Raw genomic sequence first — 12,481 nt, forward strand, 5'->3', positions numbered from 1 at the left:
TAATTAAAAAACACTTTTTGAGTTTGCAGGCAGCCAAGAGACAATAAACTTTTTAAAAAATTTCCCGAGCACCAAAAAACTGGATGTGAAACTCATTTTTTTTCTCCTTTTCTTTGTTTAAAGACTGGAATTGCACAACAGGAGATGAAAATAGTCTTTTTTTATATATATATCCACTCCTTTAAATAATATAATTAATTTAAATTTTATAAAAACAAAATAAAAATACACACTTTCCTTTCTCGTGTCGGGTGGCTCGTGGAGTGATGTTTGGGAAAGAGGACTGAAAGGAGATGGGCGGCCCCCCGGAGAGCCGAGGGAGGGAAGGTGGGGGGGCCGCAGGAGGGCTGGATTCCGGTCGTGGGCTGAGCTTGTGCAAAAGGAGCCCCGATAAGATTCCAGGCACAGCCGCTGCCCCACGGCAGCTCTCAAAGGGGGCCGAACTGGACGGGACAACCCCTCCCCCTTGCGAGACCTGAGGGCGGGCGGTTTGGTACTGGGTTCAGCCCCACCAGCCAAGATCAGGCAATGCGAGAGAGCCTCCCCCTGCAAGGGCTCACGAGCACCGGCGGTGAAGCCGTGGGGCAGCAATCCCTCCTACAGGGCACTAAGGTGGGGGATGTTCAGCAAAGCCACAAGGAGCCGGGGAGCCCCCCTGGGCCTAGAGATAGCCCTATGAGAAGAGCACGGGTGGATTCGGCCTCCAGCCTGGCCATGCACCTTACAGGGGGCCGGGGGGGCTGTGCCCTCCTGACCTCTGGCCGGGCTGCGTTGTGAGCGAGCAGGGGGAGACGGGTGGCCCCGGAGGGAATGGGGGCATCGCTCCTTGGCTTGGTGGTGGATGGCTGCCGTCTCTCTTGCTGGTGTGCGGGAGAAGGCAGGACGGATCCTCTTCAGTCGCTGCTGGTGGGGACGGGGGGGGTGCGAAGACGGGCTCTGTTCCTCTGGAAATGGGGTGAGGGGAGCGTGACAGGAAGCCGAAGGGAGTACCGTGGGTCGTGGGACTCAGTTCTAGCCGAGGAAACACACAGGTCCCACCTCAAAACCGAACCTCTGGTTGGGCTCCCCAAAGTCCATCACCCGCACGTCCTGCAGGGGGAGCTGCTCCACGCGGGGCGTGTTCACCTCCAGCAACGTCTGCCCGGACCCTTTCCGCAGCTGTTGGGGGGCGGGAGGAGAGACAGGAGAAGATGCTGTTTAACACTGGAGGGAATCTGGGTTGGGGGTTCTGGTGGTGGACGGGTGGGGCTGGGGGGTGACTGTGGGCTACGGCAGCCAAAAGCATACGCTCTGAGTTGACACAGGAATGCCTGGGCCAACTTGAGTATGGGGGAGTTGGCAATGGGGGGGAGCTGCCCCACCCTATGGCTGTGGCAGGAAAGGATCCCCAGGACCTGAGTTTGGGACGCCCGGGCCAGCCTGGGGCACTGACCTCTCCCTCCCAGGCCAACGATCTCCTTAGCCCTCCCCTCCCCAAGCCCACAGATACTTCCTCAAGAGGCTCAGCCACCCCTTGGAGTGACCCCAGGCTGATTCCCCGCCCAGCTCCGGGCCTCACCGCGCAGCCGTCCGCAAGGGCCTTGATGTAGGGGCTGTTGTCGTAGCTCATGTCCTCCTCGTTGGCGCCCAGGAAGCGCAGGGCGTGCTGGTAGCCCCCGGGGGCCGGGCCGCGGCTGTGCCACGCCACCGAGCGCTGGCAGTGGTAGGTGAAGTTCTGCCGGGCCGAGACGCTGAGCAGCCGCAGGAAGGTCAGCTGGACCACACCCAGGGGGTTGCCGTCGGCGTCCACATAGGAGAACTGGGGAGGGGAGAGCGGGATGGGAAGGGGCCGGGGGGCTCCTGTCCTCCCTTCTTTAGCCCTCAGCCGCGTCCCCTCCCACCTTCCCTGCCCGCAAAGTCAGCTCAGAATTCTCCACTAAGTCCACCCTTCCTCCCTCCCTCCCTCCCTTCCTTCCTTTCGCTGGGGGGGGGGGGCATATTCCATCATGGCAGTGAGCGGAGGAGAGGGCCCCCTCACCCACTCTCCACTTGTGACAGCTCAAGGAGTCCTTCAGGTCCAGAGGTCGCACATGCCCCGGAACGCCTAAGGCACAACAGTCGGGGACCGGCTGCCATTTTACTGTCCTGCTCTTGGGCGTCTGGGAAGCATCTGGTTGGGCCCTGCTTAGTGAGGGGGCCCTGTCGGGGGAACCCCCTCCTTGGCCTGATCCAACGGGACTCATGCCCCACCCTCTTAGACTGATTCCGGAAGCTCCTCCCGTCTCTGCCCCAAACCCACCCATTTTACTGTACGTGTGTGATGATGGTCCCCTTACCGTTTGGGGGGTGTTAAGAGTCAAGTGGCTCGGAGCCTCCTCCCTCCTCTCCATTCTTCGCAAGCAACAGGACACCCTCTGGCTGCACGCAGGGGCCCCCCTGCCCCACTTCCAGTTTCTGTGTAGTGCAGGTGGGCCAGATGGGCAACCCGGGAGCCTCTCTGTCAGCCTCCCATCTGTTTTCCTCCCGGGAGTTCACAGGAGTGAACACAGTTTCTCCACCACTCCCATGTTTTTATCCTGCCCCTCCTCCGAGGAACTCAGACGACAGCCCCATGTGTGTGTGTGGGGGGGACATCTCGGGGGGGATTGGTAGTGAGGGGTCCGGCCCTTCCACAGGAGGGCCAGGCAGGTGCTGCTCAAGGCAGTGGGCGATTTAACAGTGTTCCGTTTTCATGGAATGTTTTCCTTCCGATTCCAGGGTAGTTCTCATCCCCCTGTGGGATCTTCTCCTGCGAGCCCTTCAGGCTGAGTGGGAGGCAGGTGGCTGGGTGGGGAGGGGAGAGGGATGACCCCTCCTGCTTGCTTGCGTCCACAGGCCCCTGCTCACCTGGCTGCCTTTCCGGAACTGGCTGAACCAGCTTTGGGGGGTCTCCTGCTCCCACGTGGACATCTTAACCTGGGGGGGGGAGCGAAAGAAGGAACAAACGCAGCCGAAGTCAAAAGAGGCCTTTGCTTTGGGACTGGGTCAGAAAGTGTGGCCAGGAGAGAGTCCGGGATGGTGGTGAAAATCCTCCTCTGCCCACATCAGGGCTGCAACATTTGCACTGGTTAGTTTATTATTTTTATTCACTGAAAATACTTATATACTACAACACCCTGAAAAATCCAATGGTGATCTAAATCAATTAAAATGGCTGTCTAAAAATATGCCCAATTAATATAGACAGCAGATTTTAAAAACTCCTGTTTCAAGCAAAATACTTTGGAAAGCTGCCAATGCCAGCAAGCGTCCTCTTGGAAGAGGGACCACCCCTGCCCCCCGTACGCAGACGGAACGCCTGCCCTGAGACTACGACTGGCTCACACCACGTATGAGAAAAGCAGGCTCTCTCTCTTTAAAGGAGCATTGTGCTGAGCATGTAGATTTCATGCATAAGGTGCTGCAATGATCTGAAGATTGCTTGTGCACGATGCACCCAGAAAGGCACCCCTGCTAGGTCAATCACAGTGCGGAGTGAGCTGAATTCTCTGGTTGTGGCCCCCATGCCATTATGAGTAGGAGAAGGGGACCGATGATGGCCCCGCCCCCTCCTCTGTGCCCCCCAGAACCTCCCCATCACCAGTCCCCTGATGAAAAGAGCCACACATCTCCCTAGAGCTGGTGTGCCGTTGCCATGGGCAGATATCCCGCTCTGAGTTTTGAGCCAGGGAAAAGGGCTTCCTCTAAACCACGTCTTCTGTTTCTGCCACCTCGGAAGATCCCCCGCCTCCCCCCCCAGGAGCAGCCTGGCCCCACCCCCATTCCAGGCCCCTCCCTCGGCTCTCACCTCCTGAGTCGCCTGGCTGGGGAAGACGCACGTCTCGCCCCCTGCAGTGAAGTTACAGTAGACCTTGAAGGAGTCCCGTGAGCAGCCCTGGTTGGGGTCGATCCAATATTCGCCTGGAGAGAGGGGGAGAGAGGAAGGGAGGCAAAACTCAACAAAACGGCTGTGAACTCCCTCTCGGCTTTAGGCTGCACACACACACACACACACACACACACACACACACACCACTTGGACACTGAGCCTGGCGGAGAGCAGGAAGGGATTCGCTCCAAATAATACCCCTCGGCGAATTCGGATGACAAATATTCGCCGGGGCTGCGACGATTCACCAGAACTGGACGCCAGGGGCCGGTGCCTCACAGCTGACGCTAAACACTGTTCAGGATCCAAGAGGGACACGCAGGATGTGCTCAGCCCCTGGGAACAAGGTGCCCCCCCCCCCACAGCCAGCCAGTCCTTAACAGCACCTGACAGCTGGTGCACGTGAGGAATGGGAGGCGTGCAGAAGGCGCCGGGGCCGATATGGAGCCGTCAACGGTCCCAAAGAATCCCACTGGTGAACTGCAAGGCAGTTTTGTTCTTTCTATATCACTTAGCTTCACCCCACAAGACCAGCAAATTTAGGTGGTGGATTTTGAGGCTGAAGTCTGAGTTTCAGACAGTGAAATGCATCAGATTTTGAAATTTCGCAAAACGTCGTTTCAGCCGTAGCATCTGCGGCCCTTCCAAGCACAAAGGCAGAAGCCGCCAGCCTCCGCCTTGCGCTGGCCAGAGAATCCCTCGCTCTCGGCCCTTGCCCCACCCCTTCTCCGACTGTATTTCGTCTTCTTCCCGCCCCTCCCACACGGAGCTCAGAGGGGCAGACACAGTCCTTTGGTCCTCTGCATTACACACACAGCCACCCTGTGAGGTAGGCTAAGCTCAGAGAACAGCTCGATTTGAGTCCAGTAGCTCCTTGGAGAACAACAAGATTTTCAGTGTGTAAGCTTTCGAGAGTCAAAGCTCCCTTCATCAGACACTTGGGAGTCTCGAAAGCTCATATCCCAAACTCTTGTTTGCCACTAAGGTGCTACTGGACTCGAATCCAGCTCTTCTCCTGCAAACCAAGGTGGCTGCCTTCTGAAATGAAGCTCAGAGACAATCAGGGGCCTGGGGAGTATCATGATAAGCAGGATTTGAATCTGGGTCTCTCCAACACTCAAACCATGCCACGGCTCAGCTCTCTGTCTATGGCATGCCATGGCGTGGACTGAAGAGGACGAACCCCTTTTGGAGTGGCCAGACCTCGAATGCGGGTGGTGTCTCTGGACGAGTCTGCCCTCGTGGCCACTCTAAATGAATCCCCCCAACCCAGTCCCCCTCCCCAAGCCCCGATCGAGCCTTCCCGCCTCACCCACCATCGGGCAGCTCCGGGTGGCAGAGCTGCAGGTCCTGGCAGGTGCGGCCAGGGCTGTCTGGTGTGCCCAGCGGCTTCCTCATTTGCTCGATTTCTTGCCGCAGGGAGTTGAGGGAGCCGTAGATCTCCTCCATGCCCTCCGAGGGCGAGCGGCCGGCCGTGTCGGATGCCATCTCCTCCTGCGGGAGGACCTGGCTGCCGTCGATGGACCGCTTGTTCTTCTTGGGCCTCTGGATGGGCAGGGGCTGGATCACTTCGCCGGGGGGCCCCTGGGGGAGGTACAAGGGGGGAGAGGCCGCGGGGAAATAGCAGGGGGGAGGGGACAGGTGTCAAAGCGGAGCAGCTGAGCTTCCATTTCTCCCTTCCCTAAGCTGTCATCCGGGAACTTGAAGGAACACAGCACACACATCCTCCCCGCTACTACCAAGCCCGTTAAAGATTCAGACCAAAACGTTCATTCATCCCTTTACTAAAAGGGCCTTTACTTTAAATCATTTATCCAGTTGCTCATCATTATCTCCACATGGTCTTAATGATCGCAAGGACCCATCTCCTTTCTTACAAACTTGGCTCATGTTTGAGGTTTATCTTACAATTATTTATGTGCATGGGATCTCTCTCTCTCTCTGTTTGTTCTCGGTCCCTTTAAGGATGTATCTCCCTACATGCGTATAGGCTTGGCTGAGGCGATCTGCTCCACTTCAGCCCACCGCCTTCCACGCTGCAACATGCCTATTTGAATTTATGACTTCATTGCCTTATACTGTTTGTTTTTAAACTGGGTTGGACAGATTTTCCATTTTATTTTGATGTGTCTGTTTACTAATTGTTATGTACTTTATTTCACTCATTACAGACTTATATTTCATAGAGGATAATTGCTTCATTTCCAATGATAGCTTACAGTAAGTCGTAATTGGTTGACCAACCGAACCCAAAGGGTGCTCATTAATGGCACAACTTCATCCTGGAGAGACCAGTGGGGTGCCACAGAGGTCTGTCCTGGGACAGGTACTATTTAATATTTTTATAAATGAATTGGATGATGGGATAGAGAGCATGCTAATCAAATTTGCAGATGACACCAAGTTGGGAGGGGTAGTTAATACACCGGAGGGTAGGGTCAGAGTTCAGAATGACCTTGATAGACTGGAGAGCTGGGCCATAAGTAATAAAATGGATTTCAATAGGGAGAAGTGTAAAGCCCTTCACCTAGGCAGAAACAACATACGGTAAGGCACAGGTACGGGATGGGAGGTAGTCGGCTTGACAACAGTACATGTGAAAGAGATCTGGGAGTCTTAGTGGACCACAAACTGAACATGAGTCAACAGTATGATATGGCGGCTAAGAAGGCCAATGCAATTCTGGGCTGCATCAATAGGAGGGTTGTGTCTAGATCAAGGGAAATGATACTACCACTGTATTCTGCATTGGTCAGACCTCACTTGGAATACTGTGTCCAGTTTTGGGCTCCACAATTTAAGAAGGATGTTGACAAGTTGGAGCGTGTCCAGAGGAGGGCGACCAGAATGGTCAAAGGTCTGGAATCCAGGCCCTATGAGGAGAGACTTAGGGAGTTGGGTTTGTTTAGTTTGGAAAGAGAAGGTTGAGGGGAGACATGATAGCCATGTTTAAATATTTGAAGGGATGTCATGTTGACGAGAGAACTCGCTTGTTCTCTGTTCCTCCAGAGACTAGGACACGGAGGAATGGATTTAAAGTAAGAGAAAAGCAATTCCACCTAAACATTAGGAAGAACTTTCTGACGGTGAGGGCTGTTCGACGGTGGAATGTGCTGCCTCGGAGGGTGGTGGAGTCCCCGTCTTTGGAGGACTTTAAGCAGGGGCTGGATGGCCATCTGTCGGGAGTGCTTTGATTGTGGGATCCTGCATGGTGGGGGGAGGGTTGGGGTCACTGGGGACATGGTGGGGAGGTAGTTGTTAATTTCCTGCATTGGGCAGGGGGTTGGACTAGATGACCCTGGTGGTCCCTTCCAACTCTATGATTCTATGTAACCTGGTTGTTAACAAGTTATATGTAACTATTGTGTGATATTTGTATTAGTTGTACTCAGGGCCGGTGCTACCATTAGGCGAACTAGGCGGTCGCCTTGGGCACAGACCTCAGAGGGGCACAGAACTGGCCTGAGGGGCACAGTTTTAAACCGATTCGTTTCTTGAAAAAAATGCAACCGACAATTTATATTTTTTATTTTAAGACAACACAGCAGTGCTATGGAATATAATTAATTAGAATGTCTTATAAAACGTGTTGTGGTTTTATTTTTTCTACCGGACATATGTTTTTGAAAATTGGTTAGCAATGGGGGGGGGGGGCACTTGTAGTTAGCCTTGCCCAGGGCGCAAAAATGACTATGGCTCCGGCCCTGGCTGCCCCTTCTCTTGTTGAATTCCCAGGTTACAGTCCGAAGAAGAGATGCTGAAGTGGGATCCTGGCCGGCAGACAAGACACTGCTGTGGTTTTGTGTTATATTATCTACACTTTTGTTTTTGCTCATTATATGGATACTGCAATACATGCCTCGCAATTTCTTTGAACCTTTGTTACTAATATTTTGCATAATTTTGTAGTAGCTACAAGTTGTTAAGATAGACCCCTTGCAACCTCTGTTGCTTAGCACAGTTTTTCCCTTTCTTCTATCAGAGGTTTCTCCCCCTTCTTCGTTAAAATTCATGTAAGCCGGCCGGCAGCCTTCCTTCTGGTCAAGAGCTCAGTTCATTAAGGCTTAGGCAAAAAATTTCTACCAATCCAAAATTGGGGACCTTCTTTCCCAACAAAAATCCTGTCAATTTCAACTTAATGAGAAGAGCTAGATTCAAGACCAGTAGCACCTGCTTTTTTTGGGGGGGAGCATGAGCTTTCGAGAGTCAGAGCCCCCTTTGGCAGATACCTGCTTTGACTATTGAAAGCTCATACCCCAAAAATTCAGTTGGCCTGTATGGTGCTACTGGACTCGAACCCAGCTCTTCCACTGCAAACCAACGTGACTACCTTCCTGAAACAAGCATCAGTAGGAAATCCACTTTTGGGACGGCCTGTTTCTAAAACCCTGTGCCTTGAATCTGAATTTCTAAGGCACTGAAGTAAATATTTCGATATTTATTCACTTATTTTATGTATACCTGTATATTTTCTTCTGAATCTCATAGTTCAAAATTAGCATCAAATGCTGTATATAATTCAACAGGGAGAATAAAAACCAAAATATTTGCAAGTGAGCTGAAGTGGAGACATTGCCTTTCCAGGGTTCTTTTCAATCTAAGCATCAGGGGGAGGAGCCCAGAGGTGGTGGGGAGGGGGTTTGAGGTAGGAGGAGCGTACCGGGTGTCCGGGGGGTCCAGGTATTCCACGCTGACCTTTGGGACCTGCTTGACCCTAGAAAGAGAAGCCTGAGATGTCAGCAGCCCCTGGGAAGAGAGGCAGGCTCCCCGGCAACCCACCCGGGGTGTGTGTTAGGGGGCAACACTCTTACCGTAGCTCCCTTGGGACCTGGGGGGCCATCTGGGCCCTAAAGGAGGAAGAAAAAGCATCAGTGGGGAGTGAAACTCCAGCAGCGGCAAAAGAGGAAGGAAGTGGGGTAAAGATTACTTTGGGGGCCACTCACGGGAAGTCCGGGGGGCCCTGCGGGGCCGAGGGGGCCAGTTGGCCCAGGGATGCCCTGCGGAAAAAGAGCAGAGAGAGAAGATGAGCCAGAGGGTGGTGAGGAGCCGCCTTAGTGATGGCGCGGGGGGTGGCTGCCCCTGCCCCATCCATATGGACGCAAGGTCAGGAGGCCAGACTCTTCGAGCCGCCCCAGCCTCCAACCGTCTGGTGAGCCGTGTGCTTCCCCTCTCCAATCACGATTGCCCTGCAAACAGGGGGATGGATACCCCCGCCAATGTCCCCCCTAGAGCCCTCCCCTAGCTTCAAGAGGCATTCCCTTCAACAGAAGAGCCACTTGGTTTGGTGGAAGGCTGCAAAGTTGAGCCAAAAAAAGGAAAGGTGGATATTTTACTTTAATATTTTATTAAACAAAGGAACTTCACTCAGTGGACTGGTCGGGCAGGGGCAGGATCCACCCCGCTGAGTGGGACCCCAACAAGTGTTTTCTCTTGGCAGCCAATTAATGGCTAAATGATACAGAACTTGCCTTGTGTACTTGAAGCCCACCCACCCCCCTTGCCCAGCAGGGCCTCTAGTGAAAGGATCCCAGGGAAACGGGGCTCCAAGAGAGGCCCTGTCTTTGCCCAAGACCCAACGTTGCTCAGGTGAACAGACCGAGAGTCCGAACCAGGATATGGTAGATGTATATGTTTAGAAGAAGATTATGGAAAGATTATAAAGAGATTATAAGAAGATATTGTGAAACATGCTGGGAATAAAATATGGATTGCCCACAGTCCATTCGTAAAGTATATTGGGACAGCACAATCTTATTTCTGTTTCTCTTTTGGCTCCTTCGCTCCAGCCAGTCGCCTCTCTCCTTGCTGCACCCATGTGGGGGGGCTGCAGTAAAGTCATTTATTTACTTATTCCGTTTCCAGCCCGCCTTTCTCACGGGGTCTCAAGGCAGATTACAAAATGCAAAAACGATGGACTCAATGAGCGCAACACGGCCAGTAAGCAGCGGAGCAGGACTCGGGCTGCAAACTTTGCAGACAACACCGCCTCCCATAAACGATGCAGAAAACGGATGGCAAAAGCAGAAGGCAAAGGCAGGGGGGAGGCCTGATCGTAGTAGGCACAGAGGCCAGGGCAGGAGACCCTCGGAGCAACCTTCTCCCCGCCCCCCCCCCCGATCTCCATACTCACGGACTCTCCTTTGGGGCCCTTGTTGCCTTGTGGGCCAGGCAGGCCCCGGTCCCCCTTCTCTCCCTGCTCTCCCGGGGGTCCGATCAGGCCGATGAGACCAGGATGTCCCTGTGGACGGAGAGACAGACGGTCAGACAAAGGTTCTCAAGCAGCAACATGCTCTTGAGTTGAAGAGGAATGCTCTTTGTGTGTACGCAGCCCTGGTTGGCGGGAGACCAGTACGTCACTAACCCACCCCTCCTGTCCTTTTTTCCAATATTTTCAAGGTCAATAGTTCTTTTTTAAAGTGGGGAACAAATGTACAATTAATTGAAGAAATATACATTTTGAGCAACAGCACTGTTTTTTAAAATGCAAAGGGCCTGCCAAAAGAGTGGGGAGGGCTGGGGTCGAGAAGAGGCAAAGGCAGAATGCAGAGTTACCCATTGATACACCAGCCCAAATGTCCACCACAGGTACTGCAAAGACCGGGGGGTGGGGGTGGGGTTGAACTTGAGCTACAGGGATACAAGTGCAGCCCGACCCGATGCACTTGTGCCTTCAAGGCCCCGATGGCCCCCTCCCCGTACTCACTTTGCCCCCCCCACATCTCTTTGCCAGCCACACTGGCCCCCTGTGCCAGACTCCCAATCACTGCATACTCCTAGGATCTTACACACAAGAAACATGATGGTGGCAGTGCAGTGGGGGCAGAGGCCAGGAAAGTCCGTCTCCCCCCTACAGGCTTCCCATTTGCTCCTGGGTCCAGCAAAATCTCCTCATGCCTGTGGGGCATCACCCCTCCCCTTTATCTCCCGTTCTCACCCCCGGCCTGTGACCTCCACTCCGTGGCCCCACACAGACCCTCCGCCTCCCCTCAGAGCCCTTTAGGCCCAGAACCACCTCCAACAATCCCTGAGCGGTGCACCCCCTCCCCAAACATGCTTTTCCTGCATTGCCTTCATTCCCCTCTCCTGAGGCCAAAGAAGCTCTTTGGAGCAGGGACCCGTCTCTTGGACCCTGGAAAGCTCACTGGACGCTTGCTATAGGATCCAATTAATTAAATGCCACTGGCCATTGAGGGCCATTGAGGGACAGGAAACCCAGGGGGGCTCACCTTCTCTCCTTTGGCTCCAGAATCACCTCTCAGCCCAGGCAAGCCGGGAGGGCCCTGTGGGGAGAGACGACAACACCAGGGAGACGTTCAGCCCTGTTCCTTGGCCCACAACCCCCACCCACCCAAAAGGCAGAGAGCCCCCCACACTCACCAGTGGTCCTGGGGGCCCAGCCTGCCCTGTGGCTCCTGGTTTGCCTTGCGCACCCTGGAAAAGACAGGGGATGAGGGGATCAAAGGCACCCCCCTCCATCCACGCATCTCACACAGCCCCTCACCCCCAGCCCTCCGATCTGCCTGGGAACCCAGGAGTCCTGAGATGGAACTCGACTAGCCCAGCATCTGTTCCCCCACCATTAAGGTCCTTGACACACACAGCTCCCCCCCACCTGGTTCCTCCGCCCTCCGCAGAAGGACCCCCGAGTCCAACTTGGCAGACTCCCACCCCCCACCCTCCCAGAGAACTCAGGCGTCCAGCCTGCCTTTCCTTACCACTGATCCGGGGATGCCCCTCAAACCGTCTGATCCAGGCTTCCCAGGTGTCCCCTGAGGGCCCACTGGTCCCGTCTTCCCAGGAGGTCCCAGGGCACCCGTTTCTCCCTAGGGAAGGCAGAGTTAAGGTGAAACACGGGCCTGCCTTCTCCATCACTCTCTCTCTCACACACACACACACATGCGCACACACAACCGACTTGGTGAATACTTGACAGTTTCAGAGAGGAGCCGTGTCAGTCTGCAGGAGAACAGCCAAATTCGAGTCCAGGAGCACCTTAGAGGCCAACAAGATTTGGGGGGTTAAAAGCTTTCAAGAGTCAAAACTCATTCCCGAAAAACTTAGTTGGTCTCTAAGGTGCTGCTGGCCTCAGATCGAACTCCTGGTGAATACTCATTGTTCCACACACATTTTCTCCTGGGTAGGCATGGGTTTAAGTTAAACAGGAGAACCTGGCCTTCGGGGGGAACGGCAGGAGCTGAGTCCGCATTAAGAACTGTTCTCTCCAGCTGCACCCTGACGTGGTGGCCACACCTCCCAAACGTTTCTTTCGAGGAAGCACTTCTGAGCAGGGTCAGTTCCAAATAGCTCCGGGCAGTTAGAACAGCCTGCCGAACGGGGCTCCTTCCTTTCCCCAGGGACAGCAAAAGCCCTTCTGCAGCCCGCGGTGAGTTGTGGATGCTAATTTGTGCATGTATGGAAGTGCTGTCAAACTGCAGCCGACTTATAGCAACCCCGCAGGGTTTTCCAGGCAAGAGACATTCCGAGGTGGTTTGCTGTCACCCGCCTCTGCGTAGCAACCCTGGGCTTCCTTGGAGGTCTGCCACCCAAGTACTAATTGTGGTCGACCCGGCTTAGTTTCCCAGCTCTGACGACATC

General features: G+C 54.3%; 1 protein-coding gene across 1 annotated transcript in view; it reads right to left on the minus strand.

Moving 5' to 3' along the window:
- Positions 1–1,011: 1,011 nt before the first annotated feature.
- Positions 1,012–12,481, minus strand: part of COL11A2 (collagen type XI alpha 2 chain) — an 80,070-nt gene continuing 68,600 nt past the window's right edge. The window contains exons 57-68 of the mRNA XM_056866884.1: positions 11,602–11,709; positions 11,264–11,317; positions 11,113–11,166; positions 10,017–10,124; positions 8,830–8,883; positions 8,698–8,733; positions 8,547–8,600; positions 5,203–5,470; positions 3,806–3,918; positions 2,866–2,934; positions 1,559–1,798; positions 1,012–1,158 (exon numbers count right to left, since the gene is read on the minus strand). Of these exons, the coding sequence (XP_056722862.1) occupies positions 1,012–1,158; positions 1,559–1,798; positions 2,866–2,934; positions 3,806–3,918; positions 5,203–5,470; positions 8,547–8,600; positions 8,698–8,733; positions 8,830–8,883; positions 10,017–10,124; positions 11,113–11,166; positions 11,264–11,317; positions 11,602–11,709 (1,305 nt within the window). The remainder of the gene's footprint in view (positions 1,159–1,558; positions 1,799–2,865; positions 2,935–3,805; positions 3,919–5,202; positions 5,471–8,546; positions 8,601–8,697; positions 8,734–8,829; positions 8,884–10,016; positions 10,125–11,112; positions 11,167–11,263; positions 11,318–11,601; positions 11,710–12,481) is intronic.

Source organism: Euleptes europaea, chromosome 1, assembly GCF_029931775.1.
Source record: "Euleptes europaea isolate rEulEur1 chromosome 1, rEulEur1.hap1, whole genome shotgun sequence".
Taxonomy (NCBI): Eukaryota; Metazoa; Chordata; class Lepidosauria; order Squamata; family Sphaerodactylidae; genus Euleptes; species Euleptes europaea.